The sequence below is a fragment of the Budorcas taxicolor genome, chromosome 6 (genome assembly GCF_023091745.1).
Source record: "Budorcas taxicolor isolate Tak-1 chromosome 6, Takin1.1, whole genome shotgun sequence".
Lineage (NCBI taxonomy): Eukaryota > Metazoa > Chordata > Mammalia > Artiodactyla > Bovidae > Budorcas > Budorcas taxicolor.
Genome location: NC_068915.1, coordinates 66,672,657 through 66,695,508, shown reverse-complemented (window position 1 = coordinate 66,695,508; position 22,852 = coordinate 66,672,657). Strand labels below are relative to the sequence as shown.

General features: G+C 40.2%; 1 protein-coding gene across 1 annotated transcript in view; it reads left to right on the top strand.

The window, feature by feature from the left end:
* Positions 1-22,852, top strand: part of CORIN (corin, serine peptidase) — a 304,969-nt gene that overhangs the window by 261,879 nt on the left and 20,238 nt on the right. Inside the window, 3 exon segments of the mRNA XM_052642198.1 lie at positions 12,992-13,108; positions 15,662-15,711; positions 15,867-16,041. Of these exon segments, the coding sequence (XP_052498158.1) occupies positions 12,992-13,108; positions 15,662-15,711; positions 15,867-16,041 (342 nt within the window).

The window sequence follows — 22,852 nt, the reverse complement described above, 5'->3', positions numbered from 1 at the left end:
TGGACAAAGGAGCCTGGTGGGCTACAGTCCATGGGTTGAAAAAGAGTCAGACACAACTCAGCAACTGAACAGCATACACACACTTTGTATATACCTATAATCTCAAGATAAGAGAGGCAAGAGCAATTGACATAGCAAGGATCCTATTAGAAAAATAAATTCTACCTTGGCTTCCAGGCTTTCTGAACCAGTGGAATAAAAAATAGCATATTACAATGAAAACTGGTGATCTCTACACTGATGAACTGAAAGAAGGCAAAGACAAACAGGAAACACTTTTTAAACAACTAAATAAGTTGCTGTCAAGAAAATACTGAGTCTCTGTCTCTTAAAAAAGAAAAAAATATAACTGTCCCCAAAGTTTTCCTCCAACATGTCAAAAAAGAAATGGGATTTTTTTTTTTTAGATAAAATAGCTAGAAGGAAATACTTGGTCTACTATAGATTCTGAAAGAGGTATGTATTTATGCTCAAAAATATACTTACAGTCTGACACCAATTATTGAGTTTGTTTTATAAGTTTGAATTCTTATAGATGATCAAATGACTTAAATTTTATGACTGCTTTATTTTTATACTTTTACTGGTGTTTATTTTAAATAGTGCTTTATTTGTTAGTTTTATTTTTTAATTTATATTACAATGATAATGCATATTTAATAGGTACAGTTTTATAATTTTTCATTAGAAATGAATTATTTAGTTCCATTGATTTATTTTATGAAATATGAACCTGTTATAATTTAATTTTATAATCTATTACTTCTTTTTGTTTATAGATGGTTTTTGTCACTTCCACCTATAAATCATGGCCTAATACAATTATTATACTCTACCTCTGAGGTAGACAAATGAATGAAAACATATATTTTCAGTAAAGATTATATACAATAAAAATATTTCTAAATACTTAATTTACTGGGAAAATAATTCAGACTTTATGGTTTTCTTTGAAAAATTTCTGTTGTGGCAGTCTTTGTTGTATAAAGCATAAGCTCAGCTATCTAACCAGACAAATGATTCTATAGTCATGTTCACTGGCGTGTGTTTGAAACTCATGATGCCTTTCCATCAGTATTTCTAAACCATCCTTCTACTTGGCAAAATAATTTTACTGTCTTTTACTATTAACGTATTTAATCTATAGGAACCAAACAGAGATAGTAACATGACAGGGTACAAGAAAAGACTTTTGAAATCAGATATAAAATATTTAATAGAAATTTTCCAAGTTCTGAAGAGGATATTTAGAATTGCAAATAATATATCCACCACACAAGGCATTTGTATTTCAAGACTAACCGTCAGTCCCCAAGGTCAAAGACTCATGATTTTCCCAAGCAACAGATACTATAGAGCAGTCCTTGTCCTTCCACTGCAATGGAAGGTAAGTTTAGGTAAGTTTAGGTAAGTCCTGCACTACTGTGTTGCTGTCAAAAGTAAGGAAGCCCTCGACTTTAAGGAGTTTATGCTGAGTTCATTTTTTATGTAATCAGTCCTAGCATAATTGTAACACAAGGATGATATGCCTTATTACTAAATACCAAGTAACCTGAAAATGTGATAAAAATAGGCCACATTATCTAGAGATCTGATTATTCACCTAAGCCTTACAGAATTCCTTTCAGAATATCAGGATGATTTGGAATCCTAGGTATGTTCTTTCTTCTCATTTCAGTAGAGGTGGGGTGGGATTATGTTATACGTTTTTTATTTGTGTCTTCTGGCCACACGTTTCAAGAAGCAAATTGAAGTGAAAATCTCTTGCATCTGTGTGCAGTGCTACCTTTAGATCCAGAGCAGAGGGGCCTTGTGCTGGACCCCAGGACTTAGCACGGTATTTCTCAACCAGCAGTGACTGCCCCAAGGCAACATTTGGAATTGTCAGTAGATCTTTCAATTGGCAGTCCAGGGGTGGTGTGGAGATAATGACATCTTGTGGGTAGAAACCAGGGGTGATGCTGAACACCCTACAGTGCCCAGGACAGCCCCATATAGCAAATAATTCAGTCAGTTCACTCGCTCAGTAGTGTCCGACTCTTTGCGACCCCATGAATCGCAGCACGCCAGGCCTCCCTGTCCATCACCAACTCCGGGAGTTCACTCAGGCTCGCGTCCATCGAGTCAGTGATGCCATCCAGCCATCTCATCCTCTGTTGTCCCCTTCTCCTCCTGCCCCCAATCCCTCCCAGCATGAGTCTTTTCCAATGAGTCAACTCTTCACATCAGGTGGCCAAAGTACTGGAGTTTCAGCTTTAGCATCATTCCTTCCAAAGAAATCCCAGGGCTGATCTCCTTCAGAATGGACTGGTTGGATCTCCTTGCAGTCCAAGGGACTCTCAAGAGTCTTCTCCAACAACACAGTTCAAAAGCATCAATTCTTCAGTGCTCAGCTTTCTTCACAGTCCAACTCTCACATCCATACATGACCACTGGAAAAACCATAGCCTTGACTAGACGGACCTTTGTTGGAAAAGTAATGTCTCTGCTTTTCAATATGCTATCTAGGTTGATCATAACTTTTCTTCCAAGGAGTAAGCGTCTTTTAATTTCATGGTATCTGGCATCAAATGTCAGTAGTGCCAAGGGTGAGAAAGCCTGATTTAGAGGGACCACTGTGGTCTTTCTCCTCAGCTATGCCTCACCTTATAGGGCAAAGAGTCTGTCCATCAAAAGGTGTACCCACTGGGAGTCTGGTGCACTGTATTCAAAGTATGGTCTCAGGCCACAGCATCTGTATCACCTGAGGTCATGTTAGATAGGGCAATTTAGGAGCCTCATCTCAGACTTATCAAACCTGGAAATCTAGGTATGGGGCCAACAACCATTGTTGTCACTGGTCCTCCAGTGATTCTAATGAATGCTAAGATTTGAAAACCACTGATTTAAGGAGTCCAAGCTTTCTTTCTATATTTGACTTGAAAGTTATCTTCATCAAAATGGGAAGATAGAATAATTTTCTTTAACAGCTTGTTAACTCAAATTATAATATCTAATATCTAATATGATATAGTATCAGTTCAGTTCAGTCACTCAGTCATGTCTGACTCTTTACAACCCCATGAACTATAACACGCCAGGCTTCCTTGTCCATCACCAACTCCGGAGCTTGCTCAAATTCATGTCCATCAGGTCGGTGATGCCATCCAACCATCTCATCCTCTGTCATCCCCTTCTCCTCCCACCTTCAATCTTTCCCTGCTCAGGGTCTTTTCTGATGGGTCAGTTCTTCGCATCAGATGGCAAAGTATTGGAGCTTCAGCTTCAGTCCTTCCAATGAATATTCAGGACTGATTTATTTTAGGATTGACTGGTTGGATTTCCTTGCAGTCCAAGGGACTGTCAAGAGTCCTCTCCAACAACACAGTTCAAAAGCATCAATTCTTTGGTGCTCGGCTCTCTTTATGGTTCAACTCTCACATCCATTCATGACTACTGGAAAAACCATAGATTTGACTAGATGGACCTTTGTTGGCAAAGTAATGTCTCTGCTTTTTAGTATGCTGTCTAGGTTGGTCATAGCTTTTCTTCCTAGGAGCAAGCGTCTTTTAATTTCATGGCTGCAGTCACCATCTGTGGTGATTTTGGAGCCCCCCAAAATAAAGTCTGTGATGGTTTCCATTTTTTCCCCATCTATTTGCCATAAAGCAATGGGACCAGATGCCATGATCTTAGTTTTCTGAAAGTTGAGTTTTAAGCCAACTTTTTCACTCTCCTCTTTCACTTTCATCAAGAGGCTTTTTAGTTCCTCTTCACTTTCTGCCATCTGAGGTTACTGATATTTCTCCCAGCAATCTTGATTCCAGCTTGTGCTTCACCCAGCCCAGCATTTCTCATGATGTACTCTGTATATAAATTAAATAAACCAGGTGACAACGTACAGCCTTGATGTACTCCTTTCCCAATTTGGAACCAGTCCATTGTTAGATGTCCAGTTCTAACTATTGCTTTTTGACCTGCATACAGATTTCTCAGGAGGCAGGTAAGGTGATCTGGTATTCCCATCTCTTTAAGAATTTTCCACAGTGTATTGTGACCCACACAGTCAAAGGCTTTGGCATAGTCGATAAAGCAGATGTTTTTCTGAAACTCTCTTGCTTTTCTCGTGATCCAGCGGATGTTGGCAATTTGATCTCTGGTTCCTCTGCCTTTTCTAAATCCAGCTTGAACATCTGGAATTTCTTGGTTCACATACTGTTGAAGCCCCGCTTGGAGAATTTTTGAAAATGATATAGTATATTGGCCTCTATCTATACTGTTGTTCTGGGCCCCCCACAAGTGTTTGGCAAAGGTCTATATCTGGGTCTTATTTTCTCACACAGTCAAAAGAGGACATTGAAATAGATTGTGGTTGAATTTTCTTCTCTGCATATGATTTCATTGTTGCTCTAGAAGCATGTGACTTCATTCCCTGCATAGACACGTTAAGATACAGTGACTCTGATGTTTCATCACTAGAAAGGTGTTGTTTTGCTCTTTTGGTCTCTGCCCAAGAGGATTTCTTTTTCTCTTGATATACATCAAACTAATTACCAATGGGCAAACAAAATTTGAGTAGTTAAGTTCCAGATATATTTTCATAGCATGGCTTACATTATATGCATAGTTATAAAAATTAAGATGTATGGGCACACCTAGTCTTGAAAAGTATGTAAACTGACATTACTCTCTGAAGGGGAAATTCATACTATTCATCAAAAATTTACATTTGATTCAATAGTTTTATTTCTAGGTATTATTCTCAAGTCACGCTTGTGCATATGGGCAAAGGTGAGTGGTTAAGGTGTTAACTGCTGCTTTTTCATTATAACTCCAAATTGGAAATGGTCTCAGTAGAGGATTGGTGAAATAAATGTATGTGCATGGAACACTGTGCAGCTATGGAAAGAACGTGGTGTGTGCTCTGAATAAGAGGAGGGCTGCATGGTGCTCACAGTGTTAGAAGAGGTACTCTGATGTCAGACCAAGGAATGCAATATCGGAGCTGTGTGACCTGCGGAAAATTTTGTATTCTCTCTTTGCCTCAATTTTTTCATCTCCAAAATGGTGAATACCAATAAAGCATACTTCCCTGGTGGCTGGGATGGTAAATAATCCACCTGCAATGTGGGAGACCTGGGTTCAATCCCTGGGTCTGGAGATCCCCTGGAGGAGGAAATGGCAACCCGCTCCGGCATTCTTGCCTGGAGAATCGCAAGGAAAGAGGAGCCTGGCAGGCTACAGTCCATGGGATTGCAAAGAGTCAGACACTACTGAGCGACTTTCACATGTACATATACATATGTCACAAAGTTGAGAGGATTGAATAATATAAAACAAGTTAATCTTATAGTGTGTTGCCTATAGAAAATAAGTAATAGTTATTAATATAATCATTACTAATATTATCTAGCTATTACTGTGCAAAGACTTCTAAGATAGGTCCTTAAATGAAAACATCAGCACCATACAGAACAATACTGTTGTTCAGTCAGTGAATCATGTCCGACCCTTTGCGACCCCATGAACTGCAGCACACCAGGCTTTCCTGTCTATCACTATCTCCCAGAAATGTATATAGACTAAAAACAGAGGGATACAAGCGTTATAGACAGTGCTTGGCAAGGATACTCAAATGCTATTTACAGTGGTGATTTTATACATCTTGGATGGGAAGAATATTTTTTCATTGTATAATGTTTGGATTTTCTTCCATGTGTAAGTGTTACTTTTATGATTTTTAAAATTATTTAAAGAAATGTTGAAACCACACAGATGCTCAGATTCTGTATGATGGCAGAAGTTGAGCCATATGGATTCACCGATTTTTTTTAATGGGTGATAAGATGACATTTCTAGTGCTGTGAAGCCTGCTAGTGTTTAAGAGTTTCATGGAAAACTAATTTTCATAATGATACTGCTTTCTTCTTGATGAATTTCTTAGGTTTTCCATTAGACGTAACTGAGAGGTTCAGGCTAAATTGCCTTTCTTGGAAGCTAATTGAATAAAATGCAAAAACATCCCTCAAGGTGATTGAAGGGACCTTGGTTCCTTTGCAGTGATTTTCCCAACCAGCCTCAGTGTGAATCCTATGCTTATGCCGAACCATCCTCATGTGAGTCCCTGTTGCCCTGTGAATCTGCCTAAGGACTGTTTTCATTAAATAACAGATCTGAAGGTGATCTTCCTTTGGCTTTTTGCCAATAAATTGCATGAATTTAGGAGACCACGGATTGTTCTACTGCAGACAGAAATTCTCAGGATGCAGGTGTTAACAGAAACCTTGAAACCTTGAGTGGTATGCATGACCTCTGATTTCTCTGCTTCCCATCCCACTGTGCCTCCACATACAGCACTTTTGGGATTACTGGAAAGCCACAGCCTTATTTTGATGAAGGAAGAAATTTCCCATTTTCCAGTCAGTTTTGTGGCATATTAGATTATATAACAGTTCATTCAAGATCCTAAATCAATTAAAGCTTGTGCAATGCTTCTTAAAGTATGGGAGGGGTTATGCCATTAAAAAAAAAATCAAATGATTAGAGTTCATCTTTTATGAAGAACTCTGTTTTGTTTTTACTTTTTTGGCTCTTATTCTTTCCTCAAGTCGTTAGAGGGTTTTATTAAAAATAACTGCATTTGGTGAGGTTTTTAAGAAAATTTTTTTTCTATTTTGTGATTACAGTTGTTTTTAAATAATGGTAACTAGGTGAAATGGTAACTTTTCTTTCAATGCCACTGAATCTAACTTTCCTTCCCTTTCTGTGCTCTCTCTGTTTTTGCAAAAATAAAAATAAAAAAAAGACATTCTATTATCAAAAGAGCAAGTTGCTAAGCTCAGACTTAGTGCTACTACCACTTCAAGGTTTCCAGGTTCATTTGAATCCTCACTGCTGCTCACCATACTTTTATCTTTGATATGTTTTTCTAAATACCTCCACCAGGGAGCAACTTCATATACACGTCAGTTTCCTCACCATTGCACACCCCCTGCCACTGCCCCTCCCCCACACCTTTCATCTGAGGATCTCCCCTCCTTCTTGAAATGAAAAGTAGAGACTATCTGATTATCATACTGTTCATGGGGTTCTCAAGGCAAGAATATTGAAGTGGTTTGTCATTCCGTTTTCCAGTGGACCACGTTTTGTCAGAACTCTCCACCATGACCTGTCTGACTTGGGTGGCCCTACGTGCCATGGCTCACAGTTTCATTGAGTTGGGCAAGACTGTGGTCCATGTGATCAGAATGGTTAGTTTTCTGTGATTGTGTGTTTTCAGTCTGTCTGCCCTCTGATGGAGAAGGATAAGAGGTTTATGGAAGCTTCCTGATGGGAGAGACTGACTGAGGGGGAAACTGGGTCTTGTTCTGATGGGCTCAGTAAATCTTTAATCCAATTTTCTGTTGAAGGGTGGGGCTGTGTTCCCTCCCTGTTATTTAATCTGAGGCCAAACTATGGTAGAGGTAATGAAGATAATGGCGACCTCCTTCAAAAGGTCCCATGCAGGCACTGCTACACTCAATGCCCTCAACCCACACCTTCGTGAGAGACTCTTGGACGCGTATGGGCAATTCTGGGTCAGCCTCTTGTGGGGTCACTGCTTCTTTCTCCTGGCTCCTGGTGCACACAAGATTCTGTTTGTGCCCTCCAAGAGTCTGTTTCCACAGTCCAGTGTAAGTTCTGGTGGCTTTGGTGGGGTTAATGGAGACCTCCTCCAAGAGGTCTTATGCTATGCCTGTGTCTACTGCACCCAGAGCCCCTGCCCCTGCAGCAGTCCACTGCTGACCTGTACCTCCTCAGGAGACACCCAAACATGAGCAGTATGAAAAGGCAAAAAGATAGGACACTCAAAGATGAACTCCTCAGGTCGGTAGGTGCCCAGTATGCTACTGGAGATCAGTGGAGAAATAACTCCAGAAAGAGTGAAGGGATAGAGCCAAAGAAAAAGCAACACCCCGTTGTGGATGTGACTGGTGATGGAAGTAAAGTCTGATGCTGTAAAGAGCAATATTGCATAGGAACCAACAATGTTAGGTCCATGAATCAAGGCAAATTAGAAGCGGTCAAACAGGAGATGGCAAGAAGAACGTCAACATTTTAGGAATCAGGGAACTAAACTGGACTGGAATGGGTGAATTTAACTCAGATGACCATCATATCTACTACTGTAGGCAAGAATCCCATAGAAGAAATGGAGTAGCTGTAATAGTCAACAAAAAAGTCTGAAATGCAGTACTTAGATGCAATCTCAAAAATGACAGAATGATCTCTGTTCGATTCCAAGGCAAACCATTCAATACCACTGTATTCCAACTCTATGCCCCGACAAGTAATGCTGAAGCAACTGAACTTAAACTGTGGAAAATTCTGAAAGAGGTGGGAAAACCAGACCACCTGACCTGCCTCTTGAGAAACCTATATGCAGGTCAGGAAGCAACAGTTAGAACTGGACATGGAACAACAGACTGCTTCCAAATAGGAAAAGGAGTACATCAAGGCTGTATATTGTCACCCTGCTTATTTAACTTATATGCATAGTACATCATGAGAAACGCTGGACTGGAAGAAGCACAAGCTGGAATCAAGATTGCCGGGAGAAATATCAATAACCTCAGATATGCAGATGACACCACCCTTATGGCACAAAGTGAAGAAGAACTAAGGAGCCTCTTAATGAAAGTGAAAGAGGAGAGTGAAAAAGTTGGCTTAAAGCTCAACATTCAGAAAACAAAGATCATGGCATCTGGTCCCATCACTTCATGGAAAATAGATCAGGAAACAGTGGAAAGTGTCAGACTTTACTTTTTGGGGCTCCAAAATCACTGCAGATGGTGATTGCAGCCATGAAATTAAAAGACGCTTACTCCTTGGAAGAAAAGTTATGACCAACCTAGATAGCATATTGAAAAGCAGAGATATTACTTTTCCAACAAAGGTCCATCTAGTCAAGGCTATGGTTTTTCCTGTGGTCATGTATGGATGTGAGAGTTGGACTGTGAAGAAAGCTGAGCACTGAAGAACTGATGCTTTTGAACTGTGGTGTTGGAGAAGACTCTTGAGAGTCCCTTGAACTGCAAGGAGATCCAACCAGTCCATCCTAAAGGAGATCAGTCCTGGGTGTTCATTGGAAGGACTGATGCTGAAGTGGAAACTCCAATACTTTGGCCACCTCATGTGAAGAGTTGACTCATTGGAAAAGACCCTGATGCTGAGAGGGATTGGGGGCAGGAGGAGAAGGGGATGACAGAGGATGAGATAGCTGGATGGCATCACTGACTCGATGAACATGAGTTTGAGTGAACTCCAGGAGTTGGTGATGGACAGGGAGGCCTGGCATGCAGTGATTCATGGGGTTGCAAAGAGTCAGACACGACTGAGCAACTGAAATGAACTGATGAAGACATACAAGACCTTCTAGAACTAACCCCCCTCAAAAGATGTCCTTTTCATTATAGGGGACCACAATGCAAAAGTAGGAAGTCAAGAAATACCTGGAGTAACAGGCAAATTTGGCCTTGGAGTACAGAATGAAGAAGAGCAAAGGCTAATAGAGTTTTGCCAAGAGAACACACTGGTCATAGCAAACACCCTCTTCCAGAAGACTCTACACATGGATATCACCAGACGGCCAAGAGTGAAATCAGATTGATTATATTCTTTACAGCCAAAGATGGAGAAGCTCTATACAGTCAGCAAAAATAAGACTGGGAACTGACTGTGGCTCAGATCATGAACTCCTGATTGTCAAATTCAGACTTAAATTGAAGAAAGTAGGGAAAACCACTAGACCATTCAAGTATGCCCCAAATAAATTTCTTTACAATTATACAGTAGAAGTGACAAATAGATTCAAGGAATTAGATCTGATAGAGTGCCTGAAGAACGATAGTTGGAGGTTCATGACATTGTACAGGGAGCAGTGATCAAGACCATCCCCAAGAAAAAGAAATGCAAAAAGGCAAAATGGTTGTCTGAGGAGGCCTTACAAAGAGCTATGAAAAGAAAGAGAAGCAAAAGGCAAAGAAGAAAAGAAAGCTATATCCGTTTGAATGCAGAGTTCCAAAGAATAGCAAGGAGAAATAAGAAAGCCTTCCTCAGTGATCAGTGCAAAGAAATAGAGGAAAACAATAGAATGGGAAAGACTAGAGATCTCTTCAAGAAAATTAGAGATACCAAGCAAACATTTCATGCAGAGATGGGCACAATAAAGGACAGAAATGGTATGGACCTAACAGAAACAGAAGATATTAAGAAGAGGTGGCAAGAATACCCTGAAGAACTATGCAAAAAAGATCTTCATGATCCAGATAACCACGATGGTGTGATCACTTACCTAGAGCCAGACATCCTGGAATGGAAAGTCAAATGGGCCTTAGGAAGCATCACTATGAGCAAAGCTAATGGAGGTGATGGGATTCCAGTTGAGCTATTTCAAATCCTGAAAGATGATGCTGTGAAAATGCTGAGCTCAATATGCCAGCAAATTTGGAAAACTCAGCAGTGGCCACAGGACTGCAAAAGGTCAATTTTCATTCCAATCCCAAAGAAAGGCAATGCCAAAGAATGCTTAAACTACCACGCAGTTGTACTTATCTCACACGCTAGTACAGTAATGCTCAAAGTTCTTCAAGTCAGGCTTCAACAGTACATGAACCGTGAACTTTCAGATGTTCAAGCTGGTTTTAGAAAAGGCAGAGGAACCAGAGATCAAATTGCCAACATCCACTGGGTCATTGAAAAAGCAAGAGAGTTCCAGAAAAACATCTGACTATGCCAAAGCATTTAACTGTGTGGATCACAATACACTATGGAAAATACTTAGATACGGGAATACCATACCGCCTGACCTGCCTTATGAGAAATCTGTTTGTAGGTCAAGAAGCAACAGTTAGAACTGGACATGAAACAACAGACTGGTTCCAAATCGGGAAAGGAGTACATCAAGGATGTATATTATCATCATTCTTATTTAATTTATATGCAGAGTACATCATGCAAAATGCTGGGCTGGAGGAAGCAGAAGCTGGAATCAAGATTACTGGGAGGAATATCAGTAACCTCAGATATGCAGATCTCAACATCCTTATTGCAGAAAGTGAAGAAGAACTAAAAAGCCTCTTGATGAAAGTGAAAGAAGAGAGTGAAAAAGTTGGCTTAAAAGTCAACTTTCAGAAAACTAAGATCATGTCATCTGTTCCTATCACTTTATGGCAAATAGATGGGGAAATAGTGGAAATAGTGACAGACTTTATTTCTCTGGGCTCCCAAATCACTGCAGACGGTGACTGCAGCCATGAAATTAAAAGATGCTTTCTCCTTGGAAGAAAAGTTATGACCAACCTAGACAGCATATGAAAAAGCAGAGACATTACTTTGTCAACAAATATCCATCTAGTCAAAGCTATGGTTTTCCCAGTAGTCATATATGGATGTGAGAGTTGGACTGTGAAGAAAGCTGAGCACCGAAGTATTGATGCTTTTGAACTATGTTGTTGGAGAAGACTCTTGACAGTGCCCTGGACATCAAGGAGATCCAACCAGTCCATCCTAAAGAAAATCAGTCCTGAATATTCATTGGAAGGATTGATGCTGAAGTTGCAGCTCCAATACTTTGGCCAACTGATGCAAAAAACCGACTCATTTGAAAAGACCCTGATGCTGGGAAAGATTGAAGGTGGGAGGAGAAGGAGATGAGAGGGGATAAGATGGTTGGATGGCATCACTGACTCAATGGACATGAGTTTGAATAAACTCCTGGAGTTGGTGATGGACAGAGAAGCCTGGCATGCTGCAGTCCATGGGGTCACAAGAGTTGGATACAACTGGGGGACTGAACTGAACTTAACTGATCTGATTATCTGATTTGCATTCTCTCATGAATTCTCTTGAATTCTCTCCCCATCTCCAAATCCAAGTACCTACTTCCTTCTCTCCTACTTTCTTCCAGATTCAGAAGGAACCCCCCTTTCTCCTGTCTAAAATGAATTCCACCACCTCATCGAGCCATGATAACATCATGTGAAAAAGATCCAAAAGATTTTCTTCAAATATGGATTGCCTAAGTGAACCAACTATTTCTTAAAATATCAGATATTTTACATAAAAACCCAGACATTTTTGAAATTTAAAATTTTCAAGCTTGGCTACAGGGCAACTGTATTTATGTGATACCTGAATGAGGCATTCAAAGCAGAGTAGTGGTGGAAGCTGAGTGAGATTTAGGTAAACAGCAAAATGATGCTCACCCCTATCTCTGCTTTTTAGAGTCCTTCCTAATTTTTAGTGCATAAAGATTTTGCAGTATGTTGAAAAAATTCCACTTACAATTTTATACTGTCTAAGCAAACACTAAATAGCCATTGATTTTCTCTACTTATTACTTATTATAAGATATTGCTTTATTGAAAGATTACACTAGATAAGAAAAGAAGATGAAAAAATACTCCAGGCAATTAAATTTTATTTACTTTTTTTTGATTCCTGCCTAAACTTGCTCTTGTTTTTCAGGTATCGGCTTTTACATGGCATATGTTAGAATTCCAACACCTCAGATGTACAAATATATTACAGCAGAGAGTGACTAAAATAGCTGTGACATTGTGGATCTTTATTGCTTCAGGATACTTTCAGTAACTTCTCTTGCTGATCACATTCCATAGCAAACTTTTTTGAATACTAATCCCCCTCTTGAAATATTGACTATTAATTTAACGCTGCTTTTTTGTAAGAGTTGTTATTGCTGTTGTTTAGTCACTAAGTCTTATCTGACTCCTTAATGACCTCATGGACATAGCCCCCCAGGCTCCTCTGTCCCTGGAATTCTCCAGGCAAGAATACTGGAGTGGGTTGCCATTTCCTTCTACAGGGGATCTTCCTGACCCAGAGATCGAGCCCGCATCTTCTGCATTGGCAGGCAGATTCTTTACCACGGAAAGTAAGTGCTCAGTAATGATATTGCTTTGTCAAAGATCATTGTATTAGAATATTTATCTGGTATTTGTCTTTCTATTAGGGAACCATCTGTGACCAAATTGATAGAGGAACAGGAGCAAGACCAACAGTGGCTTACATTACGCTCCAACTGGGAGAGCCTTAATGCAACAACTTTGCATGAACTACTGGTAAAAGGGTAAGACAACCCATCACTAGAGCTGCGTAGAGTGGATTATGGAGCAAAGGTCTATCATCAGGGCCCTGCTTCTGTTTCAGATCTAAGGTATTCTACATGTATCACATCAAACAGGAACTTGCATAGACTACCTAAGGACATTTGTATTTCAACATCATTTGGCTTTTTTCCTTCTTTGTACATACATCTTTTTCTTGTGGCTAATTGCATTTTTTAATTATGATGACAGAAACTATCGTAGTGTAGCATGCGGAACTTGGGTTCTAATCTTGGAGTGTTTTTCACATCCTGTTTGAAATAAATTCTTAATGTCTACAATTCCTACAGATGCTACTTGGAACTAGTTAACAGAGGAAACTGAAGTCATGACAGCTGATAAAACTCAGAGAGTCTGAGAAAAAAAAACAGACACACAAAGAAATTGTAATCAAGTAACCTCGAAAATTTACTTCTGAAAAATTTCCCCTAAAAAAGGTTGTGGAATGTTAAGCGTTGCCTCCCTCATCTATGGGCAGGGGTGCAGGAGAAAGATACATTGAGGGAATTAACACATTTAGTGATTATGACATTACAGGGACATAGCTATAGAATATTTACATAAAACTTGCTCAGATTCACAGCCCACAAATGGTAAGTGCTATTCTCTGAACTCAAAACAAGTTTTTATGACTCCAAATCTTTTAATTAGTGCTAGAGAAACCACCTCTTAAGAATTTCAAAGAAGAAAATTAAAAGGTGGGTCATTTTTCTTTAGATGTCTTGACATTTTCCCTATAGACAAAACTGTGTCCCAATTTCTGAAAAGCTGTCAACTGAAGCGCTTTCTCCAAAACAATGACCTGAATCTTCCAACAGAGTGGCTTGTTTTTCCAAACTGGAACTTCCAGGAAAGCCCTTCTAGGTCGGTAGATTGATGGATAGATGGATAAAGTGACTTGAAATGGGAAGTCAGTGGATCTAATTCTAGTCTTGCCTTACTACCTAGATGTGTGATCCCACACAACCTCAGTTTCCTTTTAAAATAAAAGAGTTAAGACAGATAGTCTGATCTTTCCGTATTCCTAAAAGCTATGATTTTAAGATCTAATAGATAACAGCTAATTATTGCTATCTTTTCTATGCCAGGTTTATTGTTGAGCTCTGAGGGGATGTAGAAGTGATAAGGGGGACAAGAACCCTGGTCTCAGGAAACATACACTTTAGAGGTGAAAAGAGAGAGTATAAGCAATAAGAAACAGAATGAATTTCACATATTTGGAAATGCTACAAAGAAACTAAGGATAATGAGACAAGAGTGAGGAAGATGTATGTGCTTTTTTTGTATTATATAATTTATTGTATACACAGATCCCCATGCAAATTTAGCAACAAAAGAAAATATAGCAGGTCTTCAAAAAGGAATGTGGAAATTAATACTTAGGGTTTTTTTTTTTTTTCTGACAGATCAAGGATTCTAAGCACATCTAGTCTCAAAGTGTTTTTTTCCTTTAAATTTGCGTTGTAGAATAAATGCTTAGCAGAGAACCTTGTGATATAAACTATCACGCCCTGAACTGAATTCTCTTGTGCAGCCACATTGATAGATGCTTAAACATGGCCATGTGTTTTCCTTCAAAACTTAACTCTGATTTTTAAAAATCTTTGCTTTCCTGGATGCATGGTTTCTATAAATTCCACCTATTGATTCTGATCCTGCCACCTAGAGTAACATGGCATGAATTTAATCCCCCTTCTTCCTGTCAGCTAATCATAGATACATAGTTTAACACTGGAAGTTCTCAGCAACATAGAAAACAAATGTATGGTTACTAAAGGTGAAAGGGAAAGCAGGGAGAGACAAATTAGGAATATGGGATTGATAGGTACAAACTACTGTACATAAAACAGATAAGCAACAAAGATCTACTGTATAGCATGACGGATTATATTCAACATCTTATCATAAGCTATAATAGAATAGAATCAGAAAAAATTACTGAATTACAGTGCTGTATTCTTGAAACTAACACAATATTGTAAATCAACTACAGTTTTTTAAAAGGTAATAAAGTCTCTACAAGATTCTCTTCTAGTCTAAATATTCAGTTCCTTTGTCTGTTCTCTAACTTTTTGAAGTAATTCATTATTTCTCTCAAACCATTTCTCAGTTTCTTTTGGACATGCACGCCCTCTCTATAAGCATAAAGATTGGACATGCTCCCTCCTCACCACACGTTCTGAGAAGCAGACTAGTTCTTTCCTTTTCCTCTCCCTACTTTGAAAATCACTGAGTTTATATTCTGGGTGGTGCAACCAGCTTAGGTGATATGAGAAACCTGGCTAACTGTAGTTTCGCTTCCCACAAATGTGAAACTGTATTATCATGATGTTAAATACACCAAAAAAGTACATCCTTCCTATACCTCCATCCCAAAGTGATAGCTGACCACAGCCCTGACTTGAGAGTTCCTGTCTTAAGTACAACCTGCGTCTTGCTTTCCACTGGTAAAGTGTTTGAAGTAAACAATAAATACGTAACTTAATATTATGCCATTTTTTTGTTTCCAAATCTAGGCAGTCCTGTTATAGCAGAAGTAAGATTTCTCTTCTGTGTGCTAAGCAAGGTGAGAGAATTCGTGGTGTAACAATGGTATCTGAACCTAACTGGATTGGCTCAGGGGGAGAAATGATCTCGTGTACATGACAGCGAAGATGCAGGCACCCAGTTGGGTTTGGCGGTGAGTCACATCTGTCTGTCCTCTGTCCTGCTCCTTGGTAGACTGTGGGCGCCGCCCTGCTGCCCGGATGAACAAGAGGATTCTAGGGGGCCGGACGAGTCGCCCAGGAAGGTGGCCCTGGCAGTGTTCCCTGCAGAGTGAACCCAGTGGGCACATTTGTGGTTGTGTCCTCATTGCCAAGAAATGGGTTCTGACGGTCGCCCACTGCTTTGAGGGGTAAGCTGCACCTTTTCTTTTGCTCTGCCTGGATCTGATCTTTTGTCATTTGGGCATTCTTAAAGGCATATGTCATTCTGTAATTCAATGCAGAAGTCACAGTTGATCTTCCCAGGCCTTTATCTGCTTAGATTTTTCTGCCCTTGGTGTTATCATGCTCATTTATTGGCAATAGATGTATACTAATCATGATTTATGTCCTGAAGAGGGAGGGGCAGGAGGAAGTAAAGAAGACTGACTCTTCAGCCAGCATTAGTCTCTTTTCTAGCCCTCTTAAAGACATCAAATGCATATGAAGTTAAACAGCAGGGATTTACTTGGATACTATAGTGACATTAGGAGGCTAGAGGAATTGGTGAGGAGTTTGGGAAGCAGAGTAAAAGAGAAAATATGTGTATTAGGGCTGCCCAGAGAAACAGACCAGTGAGAGAGTTTTCAGGGAATTGGCAAACGTTACTGGAGGTTTGGTGAATCTAAAGTCTGAAGGGATGGCAGACATGCAGGAGGCTCGGGTAAGAGCTGCAGTAAAAGTCCAAAGGCAGTGTGCTGGCTGGCAACTCTGTCTTGCTTTGGGAGGGAATCAGTCTTTGTTCTATGATGGTCTCCAACTGATCTGGTAAGGCCCACCCACATTATGGAGGGTGGTCTGCCAAATGTTGGGGCACCATGGTCCAGCCAGTTGGCACATAGAATTAATCATCAAAATATACCTAAGAGGAGCAGAAAAATAAGATCAATGGGAAACCTATGTCAAATTGACAAACATCCCTGAAGAAGGTCCTTGTTGGTTTAGATTGTTATTATATAATTTTTGAGCAAAAAAAAAAAAACAAAACAAAACCCCAAAACCCTAACCAAGCAATAACAACAATAGTAACAATGAAATCCAACCATTTTTTATGCCCATGGAGGATTCTGGAAGTTAGACATCCAGACAGGACATAGCTTGTGGTTTGTCTCTGCTTGGCAATGTCAGGGGCCTCTGCTGGAAGGTTCTAAGGTTCTGAGGCTGGAACCATTTGAAATCCGGCAGCAGATTGTGCCTGTTGGCAGGGGCCTGTGTTTCTTGCCAAGCAGGACTCACAGCTTGGTGGCTAGCATTCCCCAGAGCAAGAGTCCCAAAACAGGAAGTCAGGAGAAAGCTGTGTCACCTTTTTTGATCCAGCCACCAAAGACGCACAACCCCCTTCTGCTATGGGGTTGATGAGAGCTGTCATAGCCCTACTCACATTCAAAGGGCGGAAACATGGAGCTCTTCTCTCAGAGAGGAATGGCAAAGTATTTGAGAACTTGTTTTAAAATCCACTATCCTTCCCATTTCTTCCCTTTATTTTTAATAATTTTACTTTATTTAAAAGTATTCTTGCCTGGAGAATCCCCATGAACAGAGAAGCCTGGCAGTCCATGATGTTGCATAGAGTCTGACATCACTGAGTGACTAAGCACAGCACGGCAATAATAAGTAATAACAGATATTTAAAACAAAAACTCACAATTCTATCACTTCATTAAATTGGTTATTGTCATTTAACCAGACTAATTTGTAGGAAGTCTACTATTATTTTTCCTCTGTGCTCAGTCACTCAGTCGTGCCCTACTCTTTGTGGCACTATGGATGGACTGTAGTAGGCTGCTCTGTCCATAGGATTTTCCTGGCAAGAATACTGGGGTGGGTTGCCGTATCCTTCTCCAGGGGATCTTCCTGACCCAGGGACTGGACCCTTGTCTCCTGTGTCTCCTGCATTGCAGGCAGATTCTTTACCACTGAGCCACTGGGGATTTCCTCAGCTTTGCTATTTACTGTGTGACCATGGGTCAATTTATAAACTTCTCTGAGCTACAGTTTCCTCATCTGTGAAATGAGGAAAATAACAATCCCGACCTCACAGTGTTGGTGGAGGCATCAACTGAAATAGTCTCTGTAATGCCTTAAGAATTATGCCTGACACCAATGAAGACATCAATAAAGGTAAATATTTATTTTTAATATATTATTACTATAAACATGCATTCTGACTTTTTCCCTTAGTGTTATGGCGTATTTTTGCATTTTGCTATTTCTATCTCCTTCCACACTCGTTCTCTTATACTTTCTCATCATCCTCAAGGTAACCCCTAGCGATTGTTCCTCCACAGATATAAACACCCGTTTTTCACAGGGTGTCATTTATTTTTACAATTTGAAGTTGCACTCTGTACTTTTGTTTGTCGGTTGATTTTCTCACGTGGCAGTACATCATGGACATCCCCTCCAAGTCAATGGATGCAGCACAAGCTCATTCTTCTTCAAAGCTAAATGACACTCCATCACAGAGACTCAAAATAACTTTTTCTATTAATATTATTCCTGAGTTGATAGACATTCACCTTAGTCCCAGTTTACTCTCATTTTAACAACACTGCAATACATCTTCTTATACAAAGCTACTCACCTATTAGTACCCTTGTTTCTACAGGATAGAGTCCCAGAACATATATTCATCTTCATGTGGGGGTTAAAGAAATGAGTACATCTTTAATTTCTTGAAATTCTAACCCAGTGAGGAGACAGACATCTAAACAAATAATTAGAATATAACATGAGAATTGATTATAAAAGGGAAATGTGTATGTCTAGCTATTTGATTGCTCTTTTGGGGAAAATATAGTGTAAAAAGTCAAACCAGAACCTCCTCTTGAGAACTTTTAATGTGTAAGAGCAACACCAAATGATAGGAAGAGTCTGTGTAGTATGTCAGGAAATACATTGGAATGTTATTGCTTTGGAAAGGGCCAGATGTTTCCAGATGTCTTTTCCAGTTCTGATTTATAACTCCTTGATAAGCAGAAGATTGTGCTAGCAAGCGCCTTCATCAAAAGATGATTACCTAAATGAATCCAACAGCTCTTTAAAGGAACAACACCCTTTATACGCGATTTCATTCAGTTCATGGGCCCCTTTTGTCATTTCCACATGTGGTATCCAAGTTCCTTCTTTCCGTCAAATCCACTGACAGACCTGTGAAGTGAAGGAGGAACCTTGCAACAGAGAAGAAATATGTGTTTATAATTAAGAACATGGATATTCTGTCAAAAGTCCTGATGAACTTTTGTAGAACTGAATTTCACAGATGTCAAGTGGGGCCTGGCCTATCCATACAAAGTTAGAAATTGCCCAATATCAAGCAAGTCTTTGCTTGAATGGGTGCTATGTCTTTGATTTTATTTTACAGTCTCTCCAGTGGCCTCAAAAGTTTTTGAGAACCTCTAATTGTAAGCCTTACTCTCTGGAGGAATCATTGATTGTTATAATTAATGGGATTTGCTTCATATCCTGATCCCATACTTTGGCAGGGCCCAGTGTGACCTGTCAGTAGGTCTTTGCAAGCCTGTCTCTTTTAATTATATTCATGGGGGAGGGGGGAGACAATGTTGTCTTGCTCTTCCATGGAGAAGTATTTTAAAATCCCAAAGGAAAATTAAAAACATGAGGTACTAAGTGGATTAGATGAAGTCACAAATGCCCTAATAAAAATTAAACTTCCACAGTTCTAAGAAAGAAAGACATTGAGTTTCAGGGGCAATTTAACAAGCAATTTTCCTCCCTAATTCCATCTCCAAAAGACTAAAGGATGAACTTCCTAGGCTGGCACACAACTCATAATTTTCAGAAGTGTCTGATTCCTCTCCAGGAAGCCTGCATGAAAAACTATCCTTTTACTATATGATCGCAACACTTAACCCTGCCAGGTAACCCAAATCTTGATTTCTACCACACCAGTTCTTTACTCCAAGACTTGCATTTGCTTATTTGTATGTCTCCTATTATTTCAGTCCATCTGCCTCTTCCTCATCTCTTTTTCTTTCCCCAGCTAACCTAGTTCCCTGGGATCATTACTTCAGTTCTCCCATCAGGACCTTCAACTTCTTTACCCCTACGTCTTTCTGCCATACACATCAGGTGGACCTCTAACTAAGAGTCAATGTGAATAGCACATGTTCAATCTTATGCTCTTTAGAACTGAGACATTTACCCAACCATGCAGTTTAGTGTCATGTCTGACTTTCAGCACCCACTGGACTCTTAATAATACTCCGGACAGCTCTCTTTCTCATTCCCCATAGAACAAAACCCTTGTGCTCCCCCACCTGTCCTGATCTAACAGTGTTTTAATACAATCAGGAGAAGAAGTGATGGCTGGGTCTGACTTTTTATTACTGAGCCCACATGATATCCTCATGGTCACTTCTTTATCTTCTAGGTGCTTATAAACGATGCCAGTTATTTACAGTCTGTTCTTTCCATTCTGTCACCTTGAGAGATTTGATCCATTCCCATCAAGTACTGATGTCCACTAAAACAGGTATTCTCCATTTGGAATCCACATGTCTCCTGGGGGTGCCGTTTTCCAGCATCACCAGAGAGTGAGCAACTGTGGTGACCCTGACCTGACTCCATGCTCCCAACTTCTCTGTCCCTAAAGAGGCATTCTCTGCATTCTACCCACTCCAGTGGCAAATGTCTGGGTCTAGGATCTAGGCAAGCAGGTGGCCTAAACTTTGGGCCAATCCCTATAGTTTCCGGGGCTTGCAGAAACTCATTAAAGAATTCTCCCATTTCCAACCTTTGTAGTTATTGTTTCTTCTAGTCTTGCAGCTACCTATTCACATACTCTGCACCTGTGGCCAAACAGCTGGCCATTGCTGGAGAATATCACACACCTGACTGCTACCTAAGCTCGTGTCAAATGTATGATCATGAATCTCAAATGTGCATCTAACAATGTGGTACCCACCAATATATGTTCACAGTAAAGCCACTTTTCCATTCTCAATTATTTGACATCTTCTCCTCTCTCCCCAAATTTCCTTCACCCTCCACTGGTCTCATCTCATTCTTCATGAGAAAACAAACATTATATCTTTGGCCTTGTTGCACCCCTAATCCCAACAAGGTATCTATGCCAGTGGCCATGTTCCAGCCTTTGTCTTGAGTAATGATGGAGGATGTGTCCTTGCTTCTATTTAAAGATAACCATATTCCCATTCATCTTTCCAAAGATGGTTTTTCAAATTATCACTGCTGTTTTTCATCTGTTTCTTTCCTTTTGCTGGGTCATTTGCTTCAGTAAACATGTCTCAGTGTTCCAACTTAAACCTCTTTCTCTTGACTTCGCATCCCCTCTTCAATTATTGCCACATTTCAGCTATTATTCACAGTAAGACTCCTCAGAGTTTCCTGCAGTCGCTGTCTCCACTGCTATGCTTGCTATACTCACCTCAGGGCACTGCGGTTGCTCTCTCGTCAAGGTCACTTGAAATGGCACTTACCAAAGTCTTCAGTGACTTCCATCTTGTCAAATCCAACGGTCAATTCTCAGTTTCCAACTTACTGGAACCCTCCCCAGTATTTGAGGGCTACATCCTTTTTGAAATACTTTATTCCCTTTTCTTCTAAAACAACAAAGAAAATCCTTATGTCACTGACTTACCTCCCACCCACCTCTTTCTCCCTCTCTCTCTCTCTTTTTTTTTTTTTCAGCTTCTCCTTTTTTAGAATACTGAACATTTTAGTTCTCCAGGTGTGTTATGGATGGCACATTTGTGTTCCCATGTTGAATATCCAACCCCCAAGAGGGTGGTATTAGGAGTTGGGGCCCCTGAGAGGTGATTAGGTCATGAAGGTAAAACCCCATGATGGCATAAGTGTCCTTAGAAGAGCAAGAAAGTTGGCCCTCTCTCCCTGTGCCTTGTAAAGATACATCAAGATCACCATCTATAAGCAAGGAAGAGAGTCTTCACCAGAACTTGACCCTGCTAGCGTCCTAATCTTTGTCTTCTAACCTCAACAACTATGAGATGTAACTGTTTGTCGTTTAAACCACCCAGTCTATGGTGGAACTAGAAATATTACCTTATCTGCTACTGACGCCTCCCATAGTCTTAGACCAGGCATCACCTCTACACTTCAATGTACTAAGCACTTAAAAGTTTAATCACATGGAAGATGAATCTTCTGGGATGTTCTCTGAAGATCATTCTCCTTGAATGAAGGTATTAGAAGTTAAGGAAAGTTCAAATAGTTTTGCTTTGTTTTAGTTTACTACTACTATTAAATTATTTACCCAGATAGAAATCCTCTTTTCTTGTTCTTCTCACACATTATTTTGCTAAGAGCCATTTTAATTTTTCCTTTTTGTTCCCCCTATTGATTGATTTGTTGAAGTATAAGGAATTCCCTTTGCTCTTGGACATGGGGTAGCCCCCTCTTACAACAAAGGTCCATCTAATCAAGGCTATGGTTTTTCCTGTGGTCATGTATGGATGTGAGAGTTGGACTGTAAAGAAAGCTGAGCAGTGAAGAATTGATGCTTTTGAACTGTGGTGTTGGAGAAGACTCTCGAGGGTCCCGTGGACTGTAAGGAGATCCAACTAGTCCATCCTAAAGGAAATCAGCCCTGAATATTCATTGAAGGACTGATGCTGAGGCTGAAACTCCAATACTTTGGCCACCTTTTGGAAAGAACCGACTCATTTGAAAGGACCCTGATGCTGGGAAAGATTGAAGGCAGGAGGAGAAGGGGACGACAGAGGATGAGATGGCTGGATGGCATCACTGACCCAACTGACATGAGTTTGAGTAAAATCTGGGAGTTGGTGATGGACAGGGAGCCCTGGTGTGCTGCAGTCCATGGGGTCCCAAGGAGTCAGACACAACTGCATGACTGAACTGAACTGAACTGAAGGAATTCCCTGGTGGTCCAGTGGTTAGGACTCCATTCTTCCACCGCCAGGGGCCCAGATTCAATCACTGGTCAGGGAACTAACATCC